Source organism: Nyctereutes procyonoides, unplaced genomic scaffold (genome assembly GCF_905146905.1).
Source record: "Nyctereutes procyonoides isolate TBG_1078 unplaced genomic scaffold, NYPRO_anot_genome, whole genome shotgun sequence".
NCBI lineage: Eukaryota > Metazoa > Chordata > Mammalia > Carnivora > Canidae > Nyctereutes > Nyctereutes procyonoides.
In genome coordinates this window covers 23,864,940-23,890,633 of record NW_026575030.1, presented here as the reverse complement: position 1 = coordinate 23,890,633, position 25,694 = coordinate 23,864,940, and the positions used below count along the sequence as shown (strand labels likewise).

At 45.5% G+C, this 25,694-nt stretch overlaps 1 protein-coding gene across 1 annotated transcript in view; it reads left to right on the top strand.

The window, feature by feature from the left end:
- Positions 1-257: 257 nt before the first annotated feature.
- Positions 258-25,694, top strand: part of PARP14 (poly(ADP-ribose) polymerase family member 14) — a 38,855-nt gene continuing 13,418 nt past the window's right edge. The window contains exons 1-9 of the mRNA XM_055315976.1: positions 258-469; positions 5,221-5,354; positions 6,320-6,353; positions 10,841-11,080; positions 13,422-13,658; positions 17,616-19,834; positions 20,894-21,130; positions 21,669-21,890; positions 24,182-24,257. Coding sequence (XP_055171951.1) covers positions 283-469; positions 5,221-5,354; positions 6,320-6,353; positions 10,841-11,080; positions 13,422-13,658; positions 17,616-19,834; positions 20,894-21,130; positions 21,669-21,890; positions 24,182-24,257 — 3,586 coding nt within the window. The 5' untranslated portion in view covers positions 258-282. The remainder of the gene's footprint in view (positions 470-5,220; positions 5,355-6,319; positions 6,354-10,840; positions 11,081-13,421; positions 13,659-17,615; positions 19,835-20,893; positions 21,131-21,668; positions 21,891-24,181; positions 24,258-25,694) is intronic.

Sequence of the window (25,694 nt, the reverse complement as noted above, 5' to 3'; positions counted from 1 at the left end):
CCCCGCTTAGCCACCCAGCTTAGGGACCGGCCCGCGGGGGGGGGGTGCTAGCTTAGGGACCCAGCTTAGGGACCCACGCGCACTAACAGGGGCGCGCCAGCTGCTTGGAGCGGCGATGGCCAGCCTCTGCCGAAGCACTGGGGTGCGGGGCGGGGGTCGCGACTGCTGCCAGACAGAAACTTAGGTCAGGGAGGAGTTTTCTGGGAAACCGAAACCGAAACGGACGCGGGGGCAAAGTCGCGTGAGTCGCGCGGCCGCAGGGGCAGAGCAGCGGAGCTGAGGATGGCGGCGCCCGGCTCCTTCCCGCTGCTGGTCGAGGGGTCCTGGGGCCCCGACCCCCCGGAGAGCCTGCCCACCAAACTGCAGCTGTACTTCCAGAGCGCGAGGAGGTCGGGCGGCGGGGCGTGCGAGGTCCTCCGGGAGCCCGGCAGCCCGCCCCGCTTCCTGGTGGTCTTCCATCTAGAGGACGGTGAGGGGTTCACGGGGTGCGGGGGACCCGTGACAGCCGGGGTCTCCCCCCCAAGGGAGGCCTGCCCCCCCCCCCCCGGGACACACAGCGGGGCGACCCCGCCGAGCTGGAGCCCGTGGGGCTAAGCGCTCCCGGCGGGCTGCCTGGAGGTGGCGGCAGAGCCGCGCGCGAGGCGGCAGACTGGGCGCCCGGGGAGCCCGCCGCGAGGTGTGCTGGCGGCGGAGTCGCTGTTCCATTGCAGGGCTTTCCTCCCAGGAAGGCAGCTCCAGAGGTTTAAGGGAGAACAATTTAAAGGGGCGAGGAAGTGTCCGAGGAGGCGAGTCCTGTCTAAACGGATTCCTGGGGGGCCAATTCGGCTCCCGGACAGGCAGGGTGTTGGGGAGGACCGTCGGGTGGGAGCGGGCTGCGTGAACAGGCGCGGGGCGCGGGAAGGCGCAGGGCGCCCTCGGGGAGGTTGGCTGAGTCCCCGCGCGCAAGCAGGGCCCGCAGCGCCGGCCCGGAGGTCCCAGGAGGCTACAAAGGGGGTGCCTATATTTTATTTTATTTTTAATTAATTAATTTATTTTTTAACATATTTTTAAATTGGAGTACAATTTGCCAACATATAGCATAACAACCCAGTGCCCATCCCTCAGTGCCGGTCACCCAGTCACCCCCACCCCACGCCCACCTCCCTTTCCACCACCCCTTGTTCGTTTCCCAGAGTTAGGAGTCTCTCATGTTCTGGTGCTTATATCTTAAAAATCCTGGGCCTCCTCTTATTGAACCTGCTTCTTGTGAAGCGCTGGGGAGGAAATGAAGGGCCAAGAGACAGTTGGGTTGAGATGGTAAGGGGCCCTGCAGGACGCCTGCAGGGTGGGAACTTGCCCCATAGTAGGCAGAGGGGATGTCCAAACCCACTTTAGGGAGATGAATTTGGTTGAAAGTAAGTACCTAGACTTCTGCTGGGAGAAATGCTACAAATCAGAACTTTTTAGGAGATTTCACACAATGTTCTAGGTGAGGACAGGTGAGTCCTGGAGCAAGGAAGATCAGCGTAGGGATGGAAGATGCATGTTCTGGATTTGGGGACCCAGGTCAATGCTCTGTGAGAGAATGAGAGCCTCCTTTTCTTCAGGTATTTTTTAGGTGGGGAAAGAAAGGTCTTAAAAAAAAAAGAAAGGTCTTCAATAACGTGGGGTTCAATAACGTGGGGGAGTCACGGGGCTATTCCCAAGGGTCATGGAGATTCCCAGTGTTTCTGGGATCACCCGGAGGAGGGGCAAAAGTGCTGCCTGAAATCACATGGGGTGTAAATATAGAAAGTTAGTGGAGGGCCCTGCGCTGTTGACCAACACACAGAATCTTTATTGAGGGTGCACTGGTACCTCTTTCCTCAGTGTCAGGGTGGTTCTCAGACTGATATTCGGAGTTGGTGTGGGTCGCGAGTTTTGAGCTTTGTGTGTGGGGGAAGATCCCTCCCCGTCCCCAGCAGCTGAGTGACTGAGTTCTCACTGCTCCCTACCCCCTGACTTAGGAAAGGGAAGTAAAGCACCCACCCAATTATTATCTGCTCATTCAAGACACCACCAGGTCGGTACCAAGAGGCCTGCGACCTGCTGTTCCCAAAGCACGCACTTTTTCCTTTGGAATCCCATAGGGAAGGATGTGGACAAGCTCTGATTGTATGTTCCTGTCGCTGGATTTGGAGAAGCATTTGAGCCAGAGGAGAGCCAGTGAGGCTTACATGAGAGAAACTGCAATGGTCTAGGGCAGAGATCCAGAAAGGAAAAAATGAAACCCAGAAAGGAGAGGGGTCCACAGCTAAGTGTGTCCAAGGGGAGGCAGGTAGGGGACAGGAGACCTACTAGGCTCAGAGCCCTGATGAGAGCAAAGAACCAAGTTTTCCAAGGATTAATTTCACCAAGGAATGAATGCTCTGAAGGGCAGCTGTGCAATGCCTGCCATTTCCCCTCGGTTTCATTTACCTCGAGGAGTTAGACCACTTTGATTGCAACTGTCAGCATCATATGGGCCTGGCCCTTAGGGACACTTACTTCTGTAGAATCTCATTATCCTCGAGTAGTTCGCAAATTGGGACCACCAGCCTCTGCATCTGACTCACAGCAGACTAAACAGAAGCAGTCCCAGCTGTCTCTTAGGAGCCCCGGGTGTGGGTGAGTGGGAATCTGCACACTTAACCAGCACCAGGTGACCCTGGTGTGCTAACGTTTGGGAAGCTCAGTTGCTTGTTGACAACCCTGAATGAACAAAAAAAGGAAAATGATTCAGAGAAAATACAAACAGCATAAAAACACCAAGAGCACAAAATCCATTTTTGCATCAATCATCATTCTCTTCTAGCCCTGAAAGCAGAAATGGTTTCAGTCTCCCTGCTAGGCTTCTCTCTTCTCATCGCCCTGCCCACCTCCCCAACCTGCTCCAGCACAGACAACTCAGACTACTCAGAATCTTTTATAACAAAGGTCCTGGGGTGTGAGAAGTGCCTTTCCAGTTTCAGTTTCCTTCGGAGGAAGTAATGCACCAGCCACAGGCTGTCAGAAATTTGCTAACAATGAGTGACCCCACCCTGGCGGTCCTCGCACTAGTTCTTCTCCAGGGATTCCCTCCAACCTCCCACCCTCCACCCTCCGCCCTCCCCACCAGGTGCAGGCTTGCAGTGTAGCCCAACTTTATTCATATAACTCATGTAGTAAGAATGAGCCCAACAGCACTTCTTTGTAACAATTAGTGTATAGCACACAGAAGTATGTGGAAGCTGTATCTTAAATAGTTCACGCAGTTTCTGAAAAGTCCAGTGTAAATTGGCTTATAAGATTTTCGTAGTTTTTTTTTTTTAAGATTTTATTTTTTCATGAGAGACACAGGCAGAGGCAGAGACACAGGCAGAGGGAGAAGCAGGCTCCATGCAGGGAGCCCAATGCGGAATCGATCCCAGGACCCTGGGGTCACACCCTGAGCCGAAGGCAGACGCTCAACCACTGAGCCCCCCAGGCGCCCCGACTTACAAGATGTTAAGCTGTGCTTCAGATGCATGCATTGATCATCCTTTCTGGCCATACTTTGGCTCCTGATGGTTTTCAGCCTCTTTGGAGTGAGGGAACCCATCTCCTCTTTAAGTAAAATTAAATGTAGGTGGTCTGAGGTTGGTGCAGAAGGGAGGCTGTCCACATGGGTAAGGGTGGCTGGACAGCAGAATTTCAGCCCTCCCTTTTCCTCCCAGATTCACCTTGTCCTCGTTGCGGGTCACTTACTCATCTGGCTACTGCCCGCTGTCTCAAAATCGTGGTGCCGTACGTATTGTGTGCAATCTCAGCACAGGCTTTGGCACTTAGATGCCTGGATAAGACTCTACTAAAGTCTAGGGAATTATAAAAGGAATGCATCACAGAATCCACGACTCTAGACAACTTGGTTTACAAAACTTGGCTTGTTCTCAGGCTTCCGGGGTCTTATCCAGTCCCCGGTCCCCACTCTAGCTTGGGACAACCCCTCAGGAGTCCATGTGATGACACCTGCCATCTCAGAAAGAGTCAAATTAGGGTCTGGCGTTCCTTCTCCTCTTGCTTCTGGGGCCTGTTTCTGAGTTAGCCTCCAGTGAAAGCCTCACTTTTCCACGCTTTCATGCGTGATTGAGGTGCAAAAGCTATTCCAGCTCCTCTTTGTGAAAGAGCCCCGCATCATTGGCTCTCAGACTGTCCACATCAGAATGCCACATCGTTCCCGTTAGAGCCACATCTGTGGGTAGTAGGGCGCTCTCAAAGATCCCCTTCACCCTGACCTCTTTGCTCCAGCTAGTTGACCACACCTCCTCCTCCAAACATATTCTTTCCCTCTTCTCCGTGGCCTGAGATACACTAGTTTTCCTTTTCTCTCTCTGGCTGCTCCTGCTTATAATTATAAACACATTTGCATAATCTTGCGGGTGTTACAGAATTCATTCACAGACACCGTTTTAAGGGAGGAAACAGACTCAAGACGTTAAGATATTTTCTCAATGTCACTCATCTAGTTTTTGGCCAAGTTGGAATTCAAATCCAAGTTTTTGGACTCTTATGTTCACTGTTTAATTTTTTCACTTCAACCCAGCTGCCTAGTGTGCTAATTCTTCCTCCTCCTCTTCTTCTTCTTCTTCTTCTTCTTTTTTTTAATCTCTCCCATCCCTTTTCTACTCCTTTTACTATCAGAGGTGAGGCTCTTATCATCACAGGTTAAAGAGCTGAGTGAAATAGCTTTTTTCACAAGATTCCTGGCCATTCTTGTTCATGATCACTCAAATCACCTCCCTAAAATATAGCTCTCATCATGCCTTGTCTCAGCACCCAACCTTCAGTGGCTCAGCACGAGGCATGCTTTATTTCCTTTCATTTGTGAATAAGTATTGTTACCTTTCTAAGTGCCTACAGAGCATAGTGTGCTGTACTAAGTCTTTCATGATGTTTTCCAGTTTAATCCATGTAACACCTGTACAAGACCATCTTCGTTAATTCTTAATAGACAGGAACACTGCGGCTTGGTAAGTGAGACTTATTAAGGAACATACACAAGAGTTAAAACCTAAGGGTAAAATGGGATCGAAACCCACGTCTATTTGCTAAACTCTTCCTCTTTTCACCACCCAAGGGTCTGCTTGGGAAACTGACCAAACCACCGATTGATAATGATGAAACCCTATGGAAATTATGGAATAATTTTGTTAATAAAGATTGACAAAAAAATAAAGATTGATAGTTTTTTTTTTTAAATTTCAGTTCAGCAAAGAGTTCTGGAGAGAAAGAACCATGAGTTAGTATGGCTAGGAAAAGGAACATTCCAGTTGACTGTCCAGTTGCCCACAGCCCCAGATGAAGTCCAGGATGTCTTTGAGGGGGAAATTCCAACAAAGGTAAGTCAAGGAGTGAGTAAGAGGGATGTAGGGTAATCTGCGGAGGTGTGCGGGAAGGGAATCTTAATATGGAGAGTATAGAGGGAAGATAAATATAAATCGAATTGCAACAGAATGCACCTTATAGATGTGGAGAGAGTGAGAATGGTCATGGGGAAGTTTTGGAATATTGAAGGTGGAAGCCCTTTTGGTATGATTTAAACACTTTCAGAAAAAGTCAGAATTTGCAGATTATAATGAGAGTGGTTTCAGATGTAAATTTTTGCATTTGTTTTTCCTGGGTGCTTTTAATGTGGAACTTGCTCTGTTTTAATTTTACATCATTTCGAGGGGACAGTGGTTCATACTATATGTGCTATCGCCTCGATTATAAAATGGGATAGTAATCCAGTCCTTGGATTGTTAGATCACTGTGAGGATTAAATGAAACAAGCTCTGTAAAGCACAAGGCACAGTGCTTATTAATGGTAAGCACTCAATAAATGTTAAATGGGGAAAAGATTTAGGTCTTTTAAAAAGATATTTTATTTTTTTCTTTGAGAAACAGAGAGCGAGCAAGAGAGGTCATGAGCAGCGGGGAGGGGCACGGGGAGAAACAGACTCCCCGCTGAGCAGGGAGCCTGATGTGGGACTTGATCCCAGAACTCTGGGATCATAACCTGAGCTGAAGGCAGACATTCAACTGCCGAGCCACCCAGGGGCATGAAGTTTTGGGTCTTATCCCATACCCCAAGCACTTGGTGTTAATTGGAGTTTCAGTTATTTGTGATTCCTTTTTACCAGTGATTCTTGTGCTGAGTGGATACGCTGCTACACGTGAGGTGCATTCAACAGCAAAAGTGCCAGGGCTTTTTATTATTGTTTCTATTGACCCTGTGTCTCCAGGCCAGTCCCAGGGACAGTTTCGTAATGCAAAGAAATTTTAGTAGTTTATTGATTCTGCTCTATTGTTTATTGGATTTTAGGAATTGGAGACCAAAGAACATGTCAAAGAGCCAGGTAAGGTCAAAGAACTGTGACGGCTGACCTTTGCCAGCAATTTTGCATTCATCAAAGATGGCACTTGCTGGGGTCATCCTTCTCTTCCTGATTTCACAAAGTGGGGTGTACATTTACATACTCTCAGCCATCTGTGCTGAGGGTGAACCCTGGGGGAGCCCCCTGAGGTCTCAGGTCAGAAGGATGGGAACAGCTCTCTCTGTGGGCCTGGAAAACACCTTGCAATTGAGGGGAGGTAAAGAGGTGCCTGGGAGATGGTGATAAACTGACCCTCAGAGCCCACCTGTGCCCAACCAGCCATCATGAAGCAAGGACGTGATGTGCCAGTGTGTGCCATGTGTGGCTCAGTGTCCGAGCACTACATAGGGAGGGTGCTGTCCTCTGGAGCCACAACAGGAGGATGGACAAAAGCTTCTAAGTGCTGGGTGCGGTATATGGGTGCAGCACCCCTAGACCAGCAGCAGCTCTTCTCATCCCATCTGCTATAGGAAACAGCCTGCAACCTCTGCTATGGACTCTGCTACTTATCTAGTGTCTGGGTATGGCCTGCAGTACACCTGCCAGGTAGTGTAGAAGCAGCTCCTTTGCCTGGCGAAGCCTGCTGTTATAAAGGGGAGGAGGTGATGACGTGTCTGAATGGCTGAGCAAGAGAGACAAAGTGGTACATATATCCAAATCTTAGGGAAAAGGAATTCCCAAAAATATATAAACTATTTTCCTCTAAAATTGACACAATCTTGAGAATATGTTTAGATTTTTGCAACTTTCTCTTTCGACAATGGCAGTAGGCTGAGAGCTGCCTTTACTCGGCAAAACAACCGGATAGGGATGTATGGATTGTTTTTACCTAACATGGAGACACTATTCAACTGTAGAATCTAGGATGTGGGGTTTTCTTAAGAAGCTCACGGTTCTTAGGATATAGGAATTTTTTGTCTCCTAGAGTAATTCCTGATTTCTAATCTGCAGATATGGAACTGGCTCACTTAACAGTGGGAGCTCCCTAAATCCTTATCTGTTCTTGGCAAATGCCTTAGCTGCTATACCCTCAAGCTCAATTTTAGAGCGGGAAGTGGTTTTATATTGGTACATCTATATCTGTGCCATTTCCTGAGTCTAGACTTTAATCAAGTCTGTGTTTCTTATGGTTCTATAGATTTTACCCTAACGCTGTCTTCACTGATTTGTCAGCGCTGTTTCAGATTTGCTTACAACACCAAGTATATTCTCAGAAAGAGCCGTCCAGCCCCGCCCCACCAATGGACTTTTCATTGTCCTGGAGACTTTAGACTCATTCGCTGACCTGTTTTTGCATGACCCAGACTTTAATGATAGTAAGCAGCAGTAAGAAGTTGGGCAGTCTTTAACAAGGTAGCTAGCTGGCCCCTTTAAGAGACATAAGTGGGTGTCCCTTGTCCAATGGTCGCTGCACGCTGAATCCTGATAGTGACCCTAAGGCTAAGCCTCTTGAAATTAGTTGGAATGGTGTAGACAGGTTTCAGAACTGAGCAAAATCAGGGTGGAGGGTGGTTTCCTAATAGGTCCCACATTTCGGGGATGAGAAGAACAGAGAATACTGCACATTGGGCGCACTGGGCATGCCCGCAGCCCCGGGCTTAAAGTTGGAGAGGGACAAGCCGTTGACAGAGGAAGGGTAGGTCAGTCAAGCCACATGCCAACACCAGAGGGTGTGAACACTGAGCTAATGTCCTGTTCCAGGCTAAGCTGAGTTGGGCTGGGTCTGAAAGGTGGAAACCAGCAATTAGAAGAACCTGTAGAAGAGAGACATGCAAGAGCAGAGAAATACTGGTCACGTGTGGTTAGCAAATTCTGGCTTTTTCAAGTCTATATTTCTAGCCTGGACTCTCTTCCAAATTCCAAACCTTGTGTCTGGCCCTCCTGTTGGAAAATACGTTAGAGCCACCATGTCAAAGCCACCTGTGTCATCTTCTTCATCAAACCGGTACCATGATTGGCTCTTTTATTTCTCTCTCTCTCTTTTTTTAAAGATTCTATCTATTTATTCATAGAGACAGAGAGAGAGAGGCAGAGGGAGAAGCAGGCTCCATGCTGAGCCCGACATGGGACTCCATCCAGGGTCTCCTGGATCACGCCCTGGGCTGCAGGCGGCGCTAAACCGCTGCACCACCGGGGCTGCCCTCTTTTATTTCTCTTGAAGTACACAACCAGTCTGCTCATCACCTGCTAGAAACTTCAGTCATCTCTCTCCTTTAAGCCTTCACACATATTAGTCACAGAGACTTTAATCAATTAAAAAATTTTTTTTCCGGGATCCCTGGGTGGCGCAGCGGTTTGGTGCCTGCCTTTGGCCCAGGGCGTGATCCTGGAGATCCGGGATCGAATTCCACGTCGGGCTCCCGGTGCATGGAGCCTGCTTCTCCCTCTGCCTGTGTCTCTGCCTATCTCTCTCTCTGTGACTATCATAAATAAATAAAAATTAAAAAATTTTAAAAAAAATTTTTTTCCTCATCTGTCCCTCCTTCATGCCAGGCTCCCGTTATTACCTCACAGATCCCGCGTGGCAGGCACACCCTGCTTGGCTGCCCTGTATCTGATGTCCTTCCCCTTAACTCTGACTGGCCCTTTTACTATTGCTAAATATCCTGTCTTCCTTATCACAGAACCTTCCACAACTCCCCCTTACCACCGACTGCAAGAGAAAGTCCTCACCGCACGTTGGGTGGAGCTGACTTTTCTGGCCTTTTCTTATATTTGCACACAAGTGCTCCCTGAGCTTCATTGGTCAGATCACCATTTCCTGAATAGTTTGGCACAGGCACGGTGCTCTGCTGTACTTCTGTGGCTCACAATCTCTGCTACCCCACTTCTCTCTATCTAAACTCAAGAGAGCTTTCAAGACCCACCAAGCTTCCCCTTTTCCTGACACCTTTCTAAGGCAGCCCAACCTCCTTGTTTCCCTCGGGTTTCTGCTTGGATTGTTGATGCTCTTGATTTGGCAGTCAACCAAGCCTCTCTTGTGATGAACCTTCTAATAGTCATAAGGTCATAAAATTATGTTGCTGGGAAGGCTCTTACCATTCGGTTAATCCGATACTGTTTTGTAAAGAGACATGCCTGAGGTCGCATGGCTGAAATGTGGCAGCATCTGGGGTGGAACTCCCACAACCTTACCCCCAGCCTGGCAGTCCTTCTGCTTTGTCACACCTGTCTCATTGAATGCTGTGTTATTATTGAATCCTCCAGCTATTTTTGTATTTGGCATGAGTACCTGATGTTACCTCCAGCGCAGAGCAGGAGTCCGTATCAGGGTGTTAGATCTAACTGCTGGAACAAACAACCACCCACATCATAGGTCAGTGTGGTCAGCAGCTGGGGAAGGGAGGCGTCTACACCGCTTCACAGCCATTCAGGAATTCCAGGTTCCTTCCATCTCTTGGCAACATTACTTTTGATCTGTGGCCTCCAATGTCACTGCAAGGGAGAATGGAGATTCACATAAAGGAGATTTGTACCGGCCAGGCATGCAAGTGCGATTCACACTTCCACCCATATTCCATTAGCCACATGAACTCGACTGTGGGAAGTCTGGGAAATGTGGCCCAGAAAGAAAACTAAATGGAATTTGGTGAGCACGTAGCATCTTGCTCTGCCATAATAGATGTTTACAAATGTCAGTTCCGTTTGTCATTTTTCTTGTGTATCTCCGTTAGAAAACCTGTAAGCTCCTTATCTGCTGTTTTCTGTGTGCACCCCTCCCCACACCTCCAGTGCCTTGAGCGTAGTAAGGGCCCCAGTGGAATCATCACTCACAGAATGTCTGAAGATCCTATCATACGCATCAAACTGCCCTGGACAGGCAGAGTGGGCCTGACCTGGTGCATAGCTAGGGCTCACGTAGGGCTGACAATGCAGAGGACCAAGCTGCCTGGGAGGATTGCTGTCCGGTGAGCTGGATGCGTACATGCAGCTCTCTGGCCCATTTTACTTTCTATGTTATATTCCTTTGTCATTCAACGACTCTCTTTTTTCTTCTCGGTGATGAAAATGTATTACTTTTCAGAGCATAATGTGCTACATGTCATCAGATATTCTTGCCTTCCTCCAGTGGCCCAAGCAGTAAATCTTCGATTCAGCAAACGCTAATGAGCCTCAAGTGTATTCCATGTGCCGGTGATACAAGGATGACTAAACATGTCCCTTGCTTTTGAGAAGCTGAGTTCAAGAACTAGAATGAGGTGCTTGATAGAAGCATATGTCAAATGCTATGAAAGACAGGTTCCTCAGAAAGACAAGGCAGGAGGGGCATACCAAAAATCAGGCTCATCAATAATAGACAGTTAAACGCTACATTTTATTTTTAATTAAACAAAAAGCCTTCTAAGATCTGTTTTTATTTGAGTTAGCCAAGAGAAGGAAAGAGGACAGTGTCATATGACAATTTACTTTGCTAGGACCATGGTAGACAAATGTAACATCTTGTGCCTCTTTTGTCCTCCTAAAATCAGATGTGTCAGAAGAACTGGATATAAAACTTTCTCTCAGAAGAGCAGAGAGAATGGAAGATACCTCAGAAGAATGTGAAAATACTTCCTCTTTGGTTGCATTTGAAAATCTCAAGGCAAATGTAACTGATATAATGTTAATCTTGCTAGTGGAGAATGTAAGCGGCCTGTCCAGTAATGATTTCAAAGTGGAAGTATTACGAGATTTTGATGTTGCTGTAGTTACCTTTCAAACGCATACAGGTAAGTTCAAGTAATGCTGCATTTGCCAATCTTCTTTGCACCGCACTTTGGGATCTGAGACACTCAGCTAATAGAATCTCTCTGAAAGTTTGACTTTTTCCAGTAGCTAGTAAGAGAAGATTCCAAGTTAGAATAGATGCTTTTTTATTTTGAAAGAGAAGATTTGTTTTAAAACTGAATTCTGGTATGTTCAGTAAATCAGACTTTATTGTATGAGGGTGTGTGTGTGTGTGTGTGTCAGTGTTAGAGAGAGAGAGACACAGAACAATAGACACAGATTATACACCCAAATAGAAATCTACAGTCTTAGGTTATTAAAGTGATTCTAAGGAGTTGAGTCAGCATTTTCACGTGTTATCTCACTGGGAGAAGTAAATATTGATCTGTGTTACCAAACTGGACTTAATGGAATGTAATAATGATAATAACAGCAGACACTCATATAGAGATACTGTAAGTCAGGGACTGTGTGCCAAGCCTGTGCCATGTGTCAATGTATTTATTCCTTTTAACAACCTTTTGAGATAATTGTTATCACTCCTCATTTTATAGTCGAGGAGCCGGAGATGCAGAGATGCTAATCAATTCTTGGATTTGAACCTCGGCAGCCCACCTCTACACAGCCTGTTGTCTTGTTTCCTTTACCCTATATTTCCTTAGTACTAGCATGGTCATCCCATATGCAGGAGAGTAAGTGCACGTGATGCAGGAAATGAGTGCTGTTCAAGGTCTGTGTGTGGAGTTATCTCCAGAAACACCAGGGATTCTTCTGTTCTATTCCGAGCCTTCACTGTCCCATGGCCATGGTAGGAGAATGGCTAAGTAAGAGCACAGGTCATGAAGTCAAAATTCTAGCTCAACCATTTGACTAATTCTCTGAGGTCGTCCAAGTTACTACCTTCTGGGCTTTGCTTTTCTCATCTATAAAACAGAGGAAAAAACACCTACGTGATACAGCTTCTAAGAGGGTTTAATGAGATAATGTGTGCAAAGCCCTTCATATAGTACCTGAGACATAGTAAGAGCTCAGTGAAGGGTGCTATTCTTATTTCAAATGTATAATTATTTTTTATAAAGGAAAAACTAAGTGGACTTGCTTTTGTTCATTAATCACACCTACTATGTGTGATTAGTGCTATGTGCCAGGCACTTGCCTACGTGCTGAGGGTACCTAGATGAATAATTCTTGGCTTGCTCTTGAGGAACTCCTGTGGAGTTGGAGACTCATAAGTAAATGAAAAATGAAGATGTGAGAGGAGAAGCTGCCTCTCTCAGCCATAAAACAGCAGGCTTCAGGGAAGGGGGGGGGGACCCAAACAAGGTGGCTTGGTTTTGCCTTGCTTTCTCCAGTCTATGAGGTCGATGCTCCAGTGGTCCCAGTCTCCCAGGTCCCCAGTACACTGTTGTTTCCTGCCACTGCTCTTCACTCTGCCTGAAAGCTCTCCTCCCCTTATCTATCTGCTAAACTCTTCTTCATCCTTCAGAACTCAGATCAGCAACTACCTTCTCTGGGAGTCCTTGTGGGATTTCCACTTATTTATCCTCCTGCCTCATCTGATCCCGCAATAGGCCATTTGTGTACTTTCAAGACTCCCTCCCTCCCTCCTTCCCAGATAGTGAACTTTCAAGGACTTGTTATATTCATCTCTCTAACCCCAGGTCAGCACAGTGCGGGCACATCATGGGCCCACCTTCGGTATTTATTAATTTGAAAGAGATAATCAGAGTCCTGAAGGAGGAATAGGACCAAGACAAAAAAAATTAGAGATTTTAGATATAGGTGATTATATATACTGAGGCAAAAGAGAATAGGGTTTTCAAAATAATGGCTAGTTTTGGGGACAATATGGAAAATAAAATGAATGGCAGGAAATAACCAGAAGTGATGTTTGGTAATTACTTTGGAGTCAAATACCCAACCAAGGGCATTTTGAGCCTAAGGAGCATGAACTGATTCCTACAGGTAATGGGAAGCCATGGTAGGACTTGAGAAAAGAATGTAGTGAGAGGATTTGTATCGTAGAGAGAGCACCCAGGTAGGACGTCAAGGGGGGTTGGAGAGAGCTATGACTGCAGGTGAGGACACAGCTCCGGGGCAGAAAGCCAGGTGAAACATTCACGTGTGTATAACCAACAGAGACTGGGAGTTGTAAGGATGCAAATTCTCACATAGAAATTAAAATCTTGCCTCTAAAAATTGAGCGCTTAAAAAAATAAAAATAAAAATTGAGTGCTTAGCTATCTTCTTTATCTCAATTAATATTCAGACAGTTTCTTCTGTATAATATAAAGGTATGATCATAATTTCCTGACTGATCTATCGATTGATTTTGATTTGTAGATGCCATCAAATTTGTTGATGATTGTGCCAGGCACCATTCAGTGAAACAACTTCAGCTTTCTCCAAGACTTCTGGAAGTGACAAAAACAATCAGGGTTGAAAACTTGCCACCTGGTGTTAATGACTATAATTTGAAGTGTTTATTTGAAAATCCACAAAATGGAGGAGGAAGAGTTGCCAGTATTGAATGTTTTCCTGAAGAGAATTCGGCTCTGATTGAGTTTTTTGACAAAAAAGGTAACATCTATGAGCCTGATTCTGTGAACCTACCTGACATAATCTAAACCATTTTAGCGGAGCTTAAGTTATCAGTTAGGTTCTAATGCGTTTTACTTCTTATTCATAAGTTTCACTGGAAATCCAATTAGTAATCCCGTTCTCTGGGTTATGATAGTTAATGAGTCCAGTGATTTAAACTTTAGAGAAGCAATGCTAAGTTTTGAAAGACATAAGGAGATTCTCTCATGAGTTTCTACCTAGAGTGAAAAATATATAATTCGTAGACTCTTTGAAATACTGTATATAAAAAAGACTGGGAGTTGTAAGGATGTAAATTCTCACATAGAAATTAAAATCATGTGTGTTTCAGCTGTACACTTGGTAGAAAATCTCAATTTCAACAAGGTTAGGTAAAGAAATATTCAGAAACACGTACACTTCCTATAAAGTATCACTACTTCCCCTTTCTCCTGTCAGTCTCATCATTCAGAAATTAATAGGGACAGTAAATGGCATCCAATGGATGTCTGCTAGATTGTTCTTTGCAGCAACCCTGTGAAAAACCATGTCCAGCTGAACTTCATGGAATCATTTCTGAGGGTTTTTTGGATATTAGATGGCCAGTTCACTGAGACATGTAGACTCAGCTTGGAGATTCCACTTGGTGTTCGGAGGTGGAGGTTGTGGAATAGGAATCAGGGGGGCTGACTTCTTAGGGAGAGGAGGAACAGTGGGCTTGGGATTAATGGGGGGAGCATGAGACATGATCCTGCGGCATTCCACCCACTGAAGATAAACTGCTTCATGGGAGATATATGGAGGAAACTCCCTTTGGCTTTGATGAGTTGGGGAAACTGGAGTGAAGGTATGGTTTGGATTAAAATGGAATAAAAGTCCTAGTGTGTTCCTTGGGCAAGGGGACAAAAGAGGTCACAATTGGTTTAAATCTCCCTGAACCTGGGCTTGGACCCAGGGAGAGAGCTACGTGAAGCTGCCTAGAAGTTAACCTCCCAATTTATGGTGGGTCTTCGAACGCTTGAAGGCCTGGTGCAGTTGGGTCTATCCTCAGGATGTCTGCATTACACGTGGATGACTAATAATAGGAACTATGTAATTAGGGTTATTTGCAGAGCTGCACCTGTGACCAGTTGGGCACTCTTCAAAGGTTCCGCTTCGTGACTATGTTGGCCATGCCTCCCCATCTAAACTCATGAACTCTCTGTTCTCCGTGGCCTGAGATACACTGATTTTTCCCTTTCTTTGGCTGCTCCCTCTTATAATTATGACTCACATTTGCATAGCTCTGCAGGGTGCTACAAAGTGTATTCGCAGACACTGCTCTGTGGACATTGCTAGTACTGTAATCCCTATTTTACAAATAAGAAACAGGCACAAAAAGGTCAAATAACTTGACTAAGGTTACACAGCTAGTAAGTGACAGAGCCAGTATCTGAACCTGGTTAGTCTAGCCCCTAATCTATGCTCTTAAGCTCTTCATTCTTTCCCAATCTCCTGTTCATCTATAACATTAATTTTTCCTATGGGCTATTTCACCACTTACAATGGGTTATTAGTAATGAGGCCAACTGTAGCAAAAGCTGGATTAAAAACATAATTTGCTAGCAACCTACATTTTACGTAGATTATTTGAGAGGAATAAATCAGGCACTTATTCTGGAATTACTTTGTTCAATTTTACAAGATCTGATTCACAAAATCTTAATGAGAGGAACTCTTATTGAATAACCTACTCTAAGTAAAATCTTTTGCTGTGTTTTCTGCCACAGTAGCTCACTGAATCCTAGTAATGCTGTGCATATAGTTACTTTTTCTTAAAGAGGAGGAAACAGGATGGAGAATTAAAGGCACAGCAAGGTGACATCTATGATGCTTCTTGAGTCAGATCAGAGTTCAAATCCTGGTTTTGATGCTTACTAGCTTTGTAATCTTGGGCAAATTACTTTATTACTTATTATTATTTATCTCTATATTTTAAGATTTATTTATTTATTTATTTATTTGAGAGCACATGCACAAGCAGGAAGGGCAGAGGGAGAGAGAGAATTTCAAGCAGACTTCATGCTGAGCACAGAACCTGACGCCGGGCTCGATCTCACAATCCTGAGGTCACGACCTGAGTCGAAACTAAGAGTTGGATGCTTAGCTGACTGAACCACCCAGGAGCCCCTATATATATTTTTATTGAAGTATAGTTGCCACACAATGTTATATTAGTTTCAGGTGCACAACAAAGTGATTCAACAACTCTATATGCTATGCTCACAAGTGTAGCTACCATTATCGCCATTCATACAGCATTGTCACGATATCGTTGATTCTATTCCCTTGCTGTACCTGTCATCCCTGTGACTTACTTATTCCATAACTGGAAGCCTGTATCTCCCACTGCCCTTTATCCATTTATCACAGGGGCTTCACCAATTCAACCAAGAGTCCACGAAGATTCCTTTTTCTCTACGTCTTCATCAATACTTGTTATTTCTTGTTTATGATACTAGCCATTCTGACAGGTATGAGGTAGTATCTCATTGTAGTTTTGATTTGTATTTCCCTGATGATGAGTGATGTTGAGCATCTTTTCATGTGTGTCCGTTGGCGATCTGGATGTCTTCTTTGGAAAAATGCCTACTCACTCAGGTCCAGTGTTGAGCAAGTTACTTTAACCCACCAAAGCCTATTTTCTCACCTATAAAATAAGGCTCACATTATTACATGCCTCAGAAGAATTTGTGAGGATCGAATAAAATGATACCTGCACATGGTGGGTCTCAGTACACATTAGTGGTCACTGGTCCTGCCCAGGCTCAGGGCCCATACAGAGCCATGTTGGGAAGTTCCAGCTATGTGTCTTGGCCTGTGAAGGCCATGTTCTTTTTGTGACATCCGGCTCCAGGCCTAGGAGACAATCATGCACAAGGTGAAGTTATTTTTCACATATTTCTATAAGGATGCTATTTTAATCCAAGGTGTTACTGGAATTCATTCTAATTATCTTCCTTAGACCCTTTTCACCTAATAACTAACACAAGGGAAAGAAGAGTACCCCCCAACACACACACACACACACACACACACACACACACACACACACATCCCACCCTAGGGACCACCCCAGCAGAAGTGGCAGAGGGGGATCATAGCAAGGACAAGGGGAAGGGCAGGACTTACTGAATCCGAGTCCCCAGGGCTGGGTTCTCCAACGACCATGAGTCTATCTTGTTTGGAAACCCTGGTAAAGGGGCAAGAGTGTGGGTTTTAGGGTTAGACAGATACTGACTGGCTCAAATCTTAGCTCAGATATTTGTCATTAACATGGTCCCATCTGAGTTACCTAACCTTCCCTAGCCTCAGTTCTATCATTTGTAAATAGGGGTGATAATAATAGTGCCTCTACTTCAAAGAGTTGTTGAGAAGCTTAAATAAATATGTGGAAAGAACTTAGAATGGCATCTGACACACAGTAAGCTCTGATAATTATTATTATGCTCTTTCTCTATTACTAGAGTCTAAATCAGCTAAGAAGCCTAAAACTGTGAGACTGTGCAAGAAGCAGCGTATAGCATGATTCTTACATGAGCTTTGCTTTGAGCACCAGAATATTCTTTGCACAAGGGCAAACATGACCCCCATATTTGTGAACAAATTCTTATCTATTTGTTAGCCTGGTGGTGATACAGCAGTGTTATCAGAAAACAGAAAATAGAATTTACTTAACAGAATTTCAACACAGAGTGATCTTGGTTGGAAAGTATTCCATTAAACAAAGGATACCTATGTAGGATTAATAAAAATCAATTTACACTTGAGCACTTTGAGAGTAGTGCTGCTTTCTAATAGCACGTTATAACATCAAAGCTTTACAATCATTAGGATTCTTTTTCCTCTAATAGTGAAGTGTTTTTTTTTTCCACTTGAAACATCACACTGGAATGATTTTATTTCTTTCCTTTTAAGTGTTATGCACCATCATGACGAAGAACCTTGAATTCAAACATATGCCACTCTCTGTGTTTCCGTACTATACCTCTCTGGGCACAGCCTTGTACGGAAAGGAAAAACCTCTGATCAAGCTTCCGGCACCATTCAGAGAACCATTAGATCTTCCCTTATGGAGGTTCTTGCAGCAAAAGAATCATCTGATCAAGGAGATAAATGATGAAGCGAGACGATGTCACTGTGAACTAATATGGTCTAAACTCAGTGCTGAAGTTACTATCAGACCTGCGACCACATTATTCTGTCTAGGTAGACTGAAAATCAGGACCTGGAGGGAAGATGTTTCGATGGCATTCTCTAGCATCAGGTCTAAGTATAAAGTTACTACGCTTACTGTGGACCCCACGGTGTGGGACACCGTAAGAAATCATTTAGAAGACGACAGGATTTTGATAGAGTTTGATACACTGACAGGGACTGTAACCTTAGTGGGGAAATCAGAGGATGTACAGAACGTGGAGCCACAAATCAAGGAATTAATAGAAAGTACCGTTCAAAAAATTAAGAGAGAAGAGCAAAGTCTAGAGGAAAAAGTGGCTCTTTCTCCCGGAAGGTATTCTCTTTTGTGTCACAGCAACGCCCTAGAGCATCTCCGCACTGAGTGCCCAGAGGTGGAGATGTGTTACGACAAAGCTTCTCAACACATGTGCTTCAAGGGTCTCCACGCAGATGTGAATAAAGCAAAGTGTGAAATACAGAAGAAGATGCACATCATGGTTCAAAAAAGCATCGAGCTTCCCCCTGAGATTTTCCAGTTTTTGCAACAAGTAGACTGTGTAGAATTCTCGAAGTCTCTTTTGGTGGCACAGAAAATTCTTGCAGTTTATGAGCTAGCAGGTACAGCTGTCGTCCTAACCGGCTATTCCTCTGAAGTCCTATCGGATGCCGCAAAGCAGATGGTCACCGCCTTAAGTTACAAGCGCCTGGACCTTAAGGACGGGGAAGTTCTTAAAGGCAGGAAATGGAAAGGGCTCACTCAGAGTTTGCACAGGAGACATAATTCGCCCTCTAGGACTGTGATCATCGACGAGCTCACTTCAGAAACCAAAGCCGAGGTCGTCATCGCCGGCTGCACGAGCCAAGTGAATGAAACCCACAGCTTGCTGTTCAACTTTGTGGAAAAGCACATGAGAGTAGAGCGACTGATCGAAATCGAGCCTCCCATCGTCATTGATTACTTGAGGAGAGAGAAGAAGCTCTGCTGGCAGAAGATGAAGAGGACAAACGTCCAGGTCATTTTCAACCCGGAGAACAGAGCCCAAGGTGTCCTGCTGATCGGGCCTCGGGCCAGGGTCCTGGAGGGCGTGAGGCTCCTGGGCCAGGTGCGGGAGGCCGTGCGCGTGGAAAGCCTGCAGGTGCACACGCCGGGGGCCAGCCGGCTCTTCCGGGAGAAGGCGCCCTATTACAGAAGCGAGGTCCAGCGGCGGTTCGGCTGTTGCCTGGAGCTGCAGGAGGCCGCAGGGGCGGCAGGCCGGGGCGACGCGCACAGGGGCCTGCCTCGGGTGGAGCTGCGCCCTGGGGTGGCCCTGGCCGTGCAGCGGGGTGACCTGACCCGCTTCCCCGCCGCCCAGGCCGTGGTGAGCCCCGCCAGCGGGGACCTGCAGCTCCGCGGGGGCCTGGCGGCCGCGCTGGCCCAGACGGCGGGCCCCGCGCTCCAGGAGGACTGCAGCCGGCTACTGAGGACGGCGGGCCCCATCCCTGTGGGCGGCGCCGTGGCCTCCACGGCAGGGAAGCTGCCCTACCGCCTGGTCATCCATGCCGTGGGGCCCCAGTGGAAGGACAGCGAGGCCTTGAGGTGCGTGTCCCAGCTCAAGGCGGCCGTGAAGCAGAGCCTGCGTCTGGCCGAGGCGCACGGCTGCAGGTCCGTGGCCATCCCTGCCATCAGCTCCGGACTCTTCGGCTTCCCCTTAGCTGTGTGCGTCAGCACTATCGTTCTGGCCGTCCAGGAAAGCTGCCAGCTGAGCCACGATGGGCACTCCCTGAAAGAGATTTACCTGGTGGATGCAGCGGAGAAGACCGTCCAGGCCTTCGCGGACACTGTGGCAGCGCTGGCCAAGGCCCCTGGACCCGCCGCCGTGCAGCCCGGCCCGACAGGTGTCCATGCAAGCGGACAGATGTCGCTGTCCCAGGGCAATCTGAGGGTCCTGCTGGTGAAAGGAGATGCACAGAGAGCTGCGGTGAGTGTCCCCGCCTGCAGGACACCATGGCGGTGCTGGGACCCCAGCCAGCCTGTCCCGGGGGTAGGGTGGGGGCGGGTAGGACCCAGGGGGAGACCCCGTACCCCCCTGACCCAGCCTCTCAGGTGGGGCTTTCTCAGAAAACTGGGCGAGTTCGCTGAGACATTTACCAACAGAGACTGGCCAGCCAATGGCGGGACCTGCGAGTGGTTTCCAGCCGATGTGAAAACCCGCAATATCTTACATCTATGCTCAGAGTCACCACTTCCACATTTGTGCTTTTCGCAGTGCCTTTACACCTGTCATATTTGGGCAGATCTGAAGTTAATTTCCTGCCAAACTTACTGAGAGCGGATACAGAAAAATCCGAGCAGAGGATGGGAGTCTTGTCAATGGCACTGAACCAGGGTCATCACTCCTCGGTGACCCATGCGGGGCAGCTTTGGAAATCACTTGCTCACGTCCCCTCTCCGGTCTTCTGGCGTCTTCATCTGACCCAATTTAGAACATCTCTGTCAGGTCCAACCAGTCTGACCACAGCTCAGACGTCCCGGGGTTGTGTTTGTGTAGGTTCCCTCCCAGGTGACAGCCCGTCTCCCTCTGCCTGGTGCACTGATTCCTGCCCCAGACCCCACCAGCCACTGGCTCTGCTCTCCTTCAGAAACCCTGTACTAGTTATATATCGATTTTTGACGGCTCTCTGCTGTCCTGGAGTGTTTTTTTTTTTAAGATTTTATTTATTTATTTGAGAGAGAGAGGCAGAGACACAGGCAGAGGGAGAAGCAGGCTCCATGTAGGAGCCTGACATGGGACTCGATCCCGGGTCTCCAGGATCAGGCCCTGGGCTGAAGGCGGCGCTAAACCGCTGAGCCACCCGGGCTGCCCCCGGAGTGTTATTAAATAAATATCTAGCACGACTTTGCCTTGGGTGGCATTTCAGTGTCTGAAAATAATCTTCATGGTTTCCCCACAGTAGTGCCAAACCCAGTGGCTTAAATATGGTAAACCCTGAGGAATGCTCTTTGTTAGCATCTGAAACAAGTTGGTTTCGTCTTTAAGGCTGACGTTATTGTCAACTCCGTTCCCGTGGATCTCAAGCTTAATAGAGGGCTCCTTTCCCAAGCCCTCTTGGCAAAAGCTGGGCCAAAGCTCCAGGAGGAACTGGACACGGTGGGACGAGCAGTGGCTGTTGGCATGGGCACAGTTCTCCAAACCAGTGGATGCGATCTGCACTGTCGCTACGTGCTTCACGTGGTGGCTCCGGACTGGGAAGAGGGCAGCACGTCTTCACAAAAGGTAGGGCCAAGTTTGCGGTTCTCTGGGAAACTGGGTAGCGCTTGGGATCCTCCTCTCAGTATCATGTAGGTTGGATCCTCTCCGTCTGTCACATTATCAGGACGTTCTATCACTATGGCCATTTCTTTCAGCCGTGGCTGACTTCTCCCGGGGAGACTAGTTAATAATATAAATGGACTATAGTGCTCAATCATTATTGGGGCTCAGGGAAGAGTTATTGAAGATGACACGTCTTCTGTGAGGATAGCAAGGTGAGGGCGTGAAGAATGGAAGAGAATGAAGGGTCAGAGCAGTAGTTGTTTTGCTGCTTTCCTTTGTTGCTAAGTGAGTTTGGATCTTTTCAGAGGGCCTCTGAGGTTTCCTTTTCTTTTTCCTTGTCTACTCCTGTACTGGCCTTTCCTTTTCTGCCTGCCCTTAGCCTCTCTTGAGAGCAGAGGAGTAGACAGAGATCATAGTCAAAGTTGCTAAATTCTCATCATTTTTGTTCTAACTCCCCTTTCTAGGAAAGATGCATAAATTTGTGCTTTGTGCTTTTCAGATCATGAGAGACATAATCAGAAAATGTCTGGAAATCACAGAGAGCCTGTCCTTAAGATCAATTGCATTTCCAGCAATAGGAACAGGAAATTTGGGGTTTCCAAAAACTATTTTTGCTGAATTAATAACTTCGGAAGTGTTAACATTTAGTAGCAAGACTCAACTGGCAGCTTTACAAGAGGTTCAATTTCTGCTCCACCCGAATGATCATGAAAATATTCAGGTACAGTCTCACTCATTTCTGGTTATTTGGGCAGCTGAGCCCTACTGTTCTCAAATGTCTTCTTGGTGGGTCTATTAGGTTGTTTCTTTCATGTATTTTCTGTACAGGAAAGTAAAGGAGTGGTGTAGACTAGTTGCAGCACAGCAAATGTCAAGCAGCAAATTTATGGATACAGAAAAAAATTTAACTTATTAAGGAAAACTTCAAACATAAGTAAAAGTAGACAAAATGGCATAATAAAATGCCTTGTACCCATCACTCTTCTTCACAATTATCAACCTATGGCCAGTATGTTTCATCTCTACCTCCATTTATTTCCCTTCTTCCTATATTATTTCCAAGCAAATCCTAGACATATGCTTCACCTATAAACAATTCAGTATTTATTTTAAACAGTAGGATCCTTTTTAAAAAGTAGTATAACCACAATACTGTTTCACACTTCAAATAAATTGAAAATCAGTCCCTTATTTCCTCTGTTGTGAATTCAATGTCCAAATTTCCAATTGTCTCATAAATGCCTCATTTTGTTTTTTGTTTTTTGTTTTTTTGGAGGGGCTGTTATTTTATTTATTTATTTATTTATTTATTTATTTATTTATTTATTTATTTATTTATTAGAGAGAGAGAGAGAGTGTGTGTGTGTGTGTGCATGCATGTAGGGAAGGGCAGAAGGAGAGGGAGACAAAGAATCTCAAGCAGACTCCCTGAGCGTGGATCCCTGTAATGGGCCCTGGCCCGATCCCACGACCCCAAGTCACCATCCTGAGATCACAACCGGAGCCAACACCAAGAGCCCGACACAGTTGAATAACTGACCAAGCCACCCAGGCATCTTTTTTTTTTTTTCCAGGCATCTTATTTTGTTTTTATAGCTTGTTGTTTGAATCAGAATCCAAATAAGGTCCATATATTGCAATAGAGCTGACATCCCTTAATCGTTTTTTAATCTAGGGGATTCCCTTTCATAGGAATCTAGAAAGTTTAGAACATAATATAAAAGTTGTAGTCCTCTAAATAGGAGGACAAACGGTTGTCTGTAAATAATGTCAGCACATCCCCATGGGCATAGGAGAGTTGAAACTAGGAATTCCAGAACCATCTTCAGTTGTAGCGAGTTCATCAACCAGCTGTCCTCTTTTACACACGGAGCTTGCCTGCCTGTCATCCCATCCCTGAGAGCCCATGCGCTGTGATCCTGGTTCTGTAGTCTCCCTGTGTCCCCCTCCCATTACTGGATCAACTTTTAGCAAAGAAGTTATACTTATTTTTTTTCTCCCCCTAAATCTCTCTTGTTTGTTTCAAAGGAGAAAGAAAGTGATGATTTGAGGATGTCACTACCAGGCAAAGAAATGAAATTCACAGGTTTATTAACCCTAGGATTAGGGTCCTCCAGAGAGAACTACTTTCTAGTGATTCCTCTCCTGGGACAAATTAAAATTAAAAAATGGAAGTGTTGCTGTCTTACGTGACTTTCTTTTACTACTATGTTGTTGTGGTGGTTGTTTTTTACAATTGGCAAGGTACTTGCTCTTACCGATTATGAAAAGAATATTCATTGTAGAAACTTTGAACCACACAAAATGTATACATTCTTTTAGTTGCATTTCGTCTTCTTTTATACATGTGTACTTTTAGAAGCAATTACAGGGATGCCTGGGTGACTCAGTCGGTTGAACAACTGCCTTTGGCTTGGGTCATGATCATGGGGTCCTGGGATCAAGCCCCACATGGGGCTCGCTGCTCAGCAGTGAGTCTGCTTCTCCCTCTGCCTGCCCCCTACTTGTGCTCTATCTCTTGCTCTCCCTCTCTCACTCATTCTCCCTCAAATGAATAAATAAAATCTTTTTTAAAAAGTGGGATTATATAATGCAACTTAATAGCATTTTTTCATTTAATAGTATAAAAAGAATTTCTCTATTCCATTAATAATTCTTTGAAAATGAGATTTTTGGTGGCTGTTAAATGTTCCAACACATGGATATACCAAAGTTTATTTAACCATTTCCCTGTTGGATTTTTGAACTTTTATCTTTTCTTTGCTCTACATAGTGTGTAATGAATATGCTTGTATTTATAACAGTTCACATATTTTAATAGTTTTCCTAGAATGAATCTGTAAAAACAGAATTATGTGTTATTTTTATAATTTCAAAAATCCATAATGAAAATAACACTTTCAGAGTTGTTCTCTCCTAAGTATGTGTGCATGCAAGATTGAAAGCCCTGATGAATCAAATTTATTCATCTACTGAGGATTGTAGTGGTCAAAATTGTCTTTGTATTTCCAGGCATTTTCAGATGTATTTGCCAGAAGGACTAATGGAAATGTCAGTGACACAATTCCCAAGGCTGAAGATGCACAAGGTTCCGTAAAGCTGTGAGATGATAAATTATTTCTAGTTGCTAAATAACTATTCAGTGAAAGACGGTAGTGATGCTTTTTAGGAAGGAATCAGTTAATGACAAGATATTAAATTATATCCCACACCCTTGAGTATGAAAGACATTGGTGTGCTTATGTGGTCTGAAGTGAAAGAGTAGGCAGGCAAAATTATATAGTCTCTGCACGACTTTTAAGTGGTGATGTGGCTATAATTTCTAAGGATAATGTCACATGTGTTTTCAGAAATAGATACATTTAAAGAGACACCACCAACCAAATGCTTCTCCTGTGTCAGATCTGCCATTGCTATATTTGAGTTTATCCAAACTCCTGTTTGGAGTTTGCTGGGGCTTCCTGAATCTGAATGTGTACTGGGGCTTTTTCACTCATTTCTTTAATTAGTTTACCATACCACACTTTCTCCAGTGCCCCAATAACATGAATATGAGGTGTTTTGATAGTGTCCCACAGGTCCCCGGCATCTCTCTCTTTTTTTTTTCCTTTCTAAAATCTCTTTTCCCCTCTTTTCATCACATTGGATAATTTCTGTTGATCCACCTCCAAGTTCATGGGCTCTTTTCTCTGTCCACTGCCAATCCAGTGAATTTTTTTATTTCAGATACTGTATTTTTTAGCTCTAAAACGTCCATTTGGTTCCTTTTTTAAAAATGTAGTTTATAGGGATCCCTGGGTGGCGCAGCGGTTTGGCGCCTGCCTTTGGCCCAGGGCGGATCCTGGAGACCCGGGATCGAATCCCACATCGGGCTCCCAGTGCATGGAGCCTGCTTCTCCCTCTGCCTATGTCTCTGCTTCTCTCTCTCTCTCTCTGTGACTATCATAAATAAAAAAAATGTAGTTTATAAACTGCAGAGCCTCCTATTTTTCCATTCCTTCCAAATCATTTTCATGCATTCAACTGCGTTTATTTTGACCTCAGGGAGCATAGTTACAGCAGATGCTTTAAAGTCTTTGTCAGGTAATTCCAACATCTGGATCATCTTGAGATTAGCATCTGTAATTGATGATCTCAATCCTTGAGAACTGGTCACATTTTCCTGGTTCTTTATACGACAAACAATTCGGGATTACAGACTGGGCATTTTAAATACTATGTTGTGAAACTTGGTTCCTATGGAAATCTATTGGAAAATGGTGATTGGTTTGTTTTAGCCAGCAGTCAGTTAAGTTCATTCTAAGTGCTCTGTCTCACCTTCTGTGTGGGCAGCAGTTTCTTTCTTTATTAAAGATTTTATTTATTTACTCAAGAGAGACACACAGAGAGAGGCAGAGACACAGGCAGAGGGAGCCCAATGCGGGACTCGATCCTAGGACCCCAGGATCATGCCCTGAGCCAAAGGCAGATGCTCAACTACTGAACAACTCAGATGTCTCACAGGCAGCAGTTTCAATGGTAATTT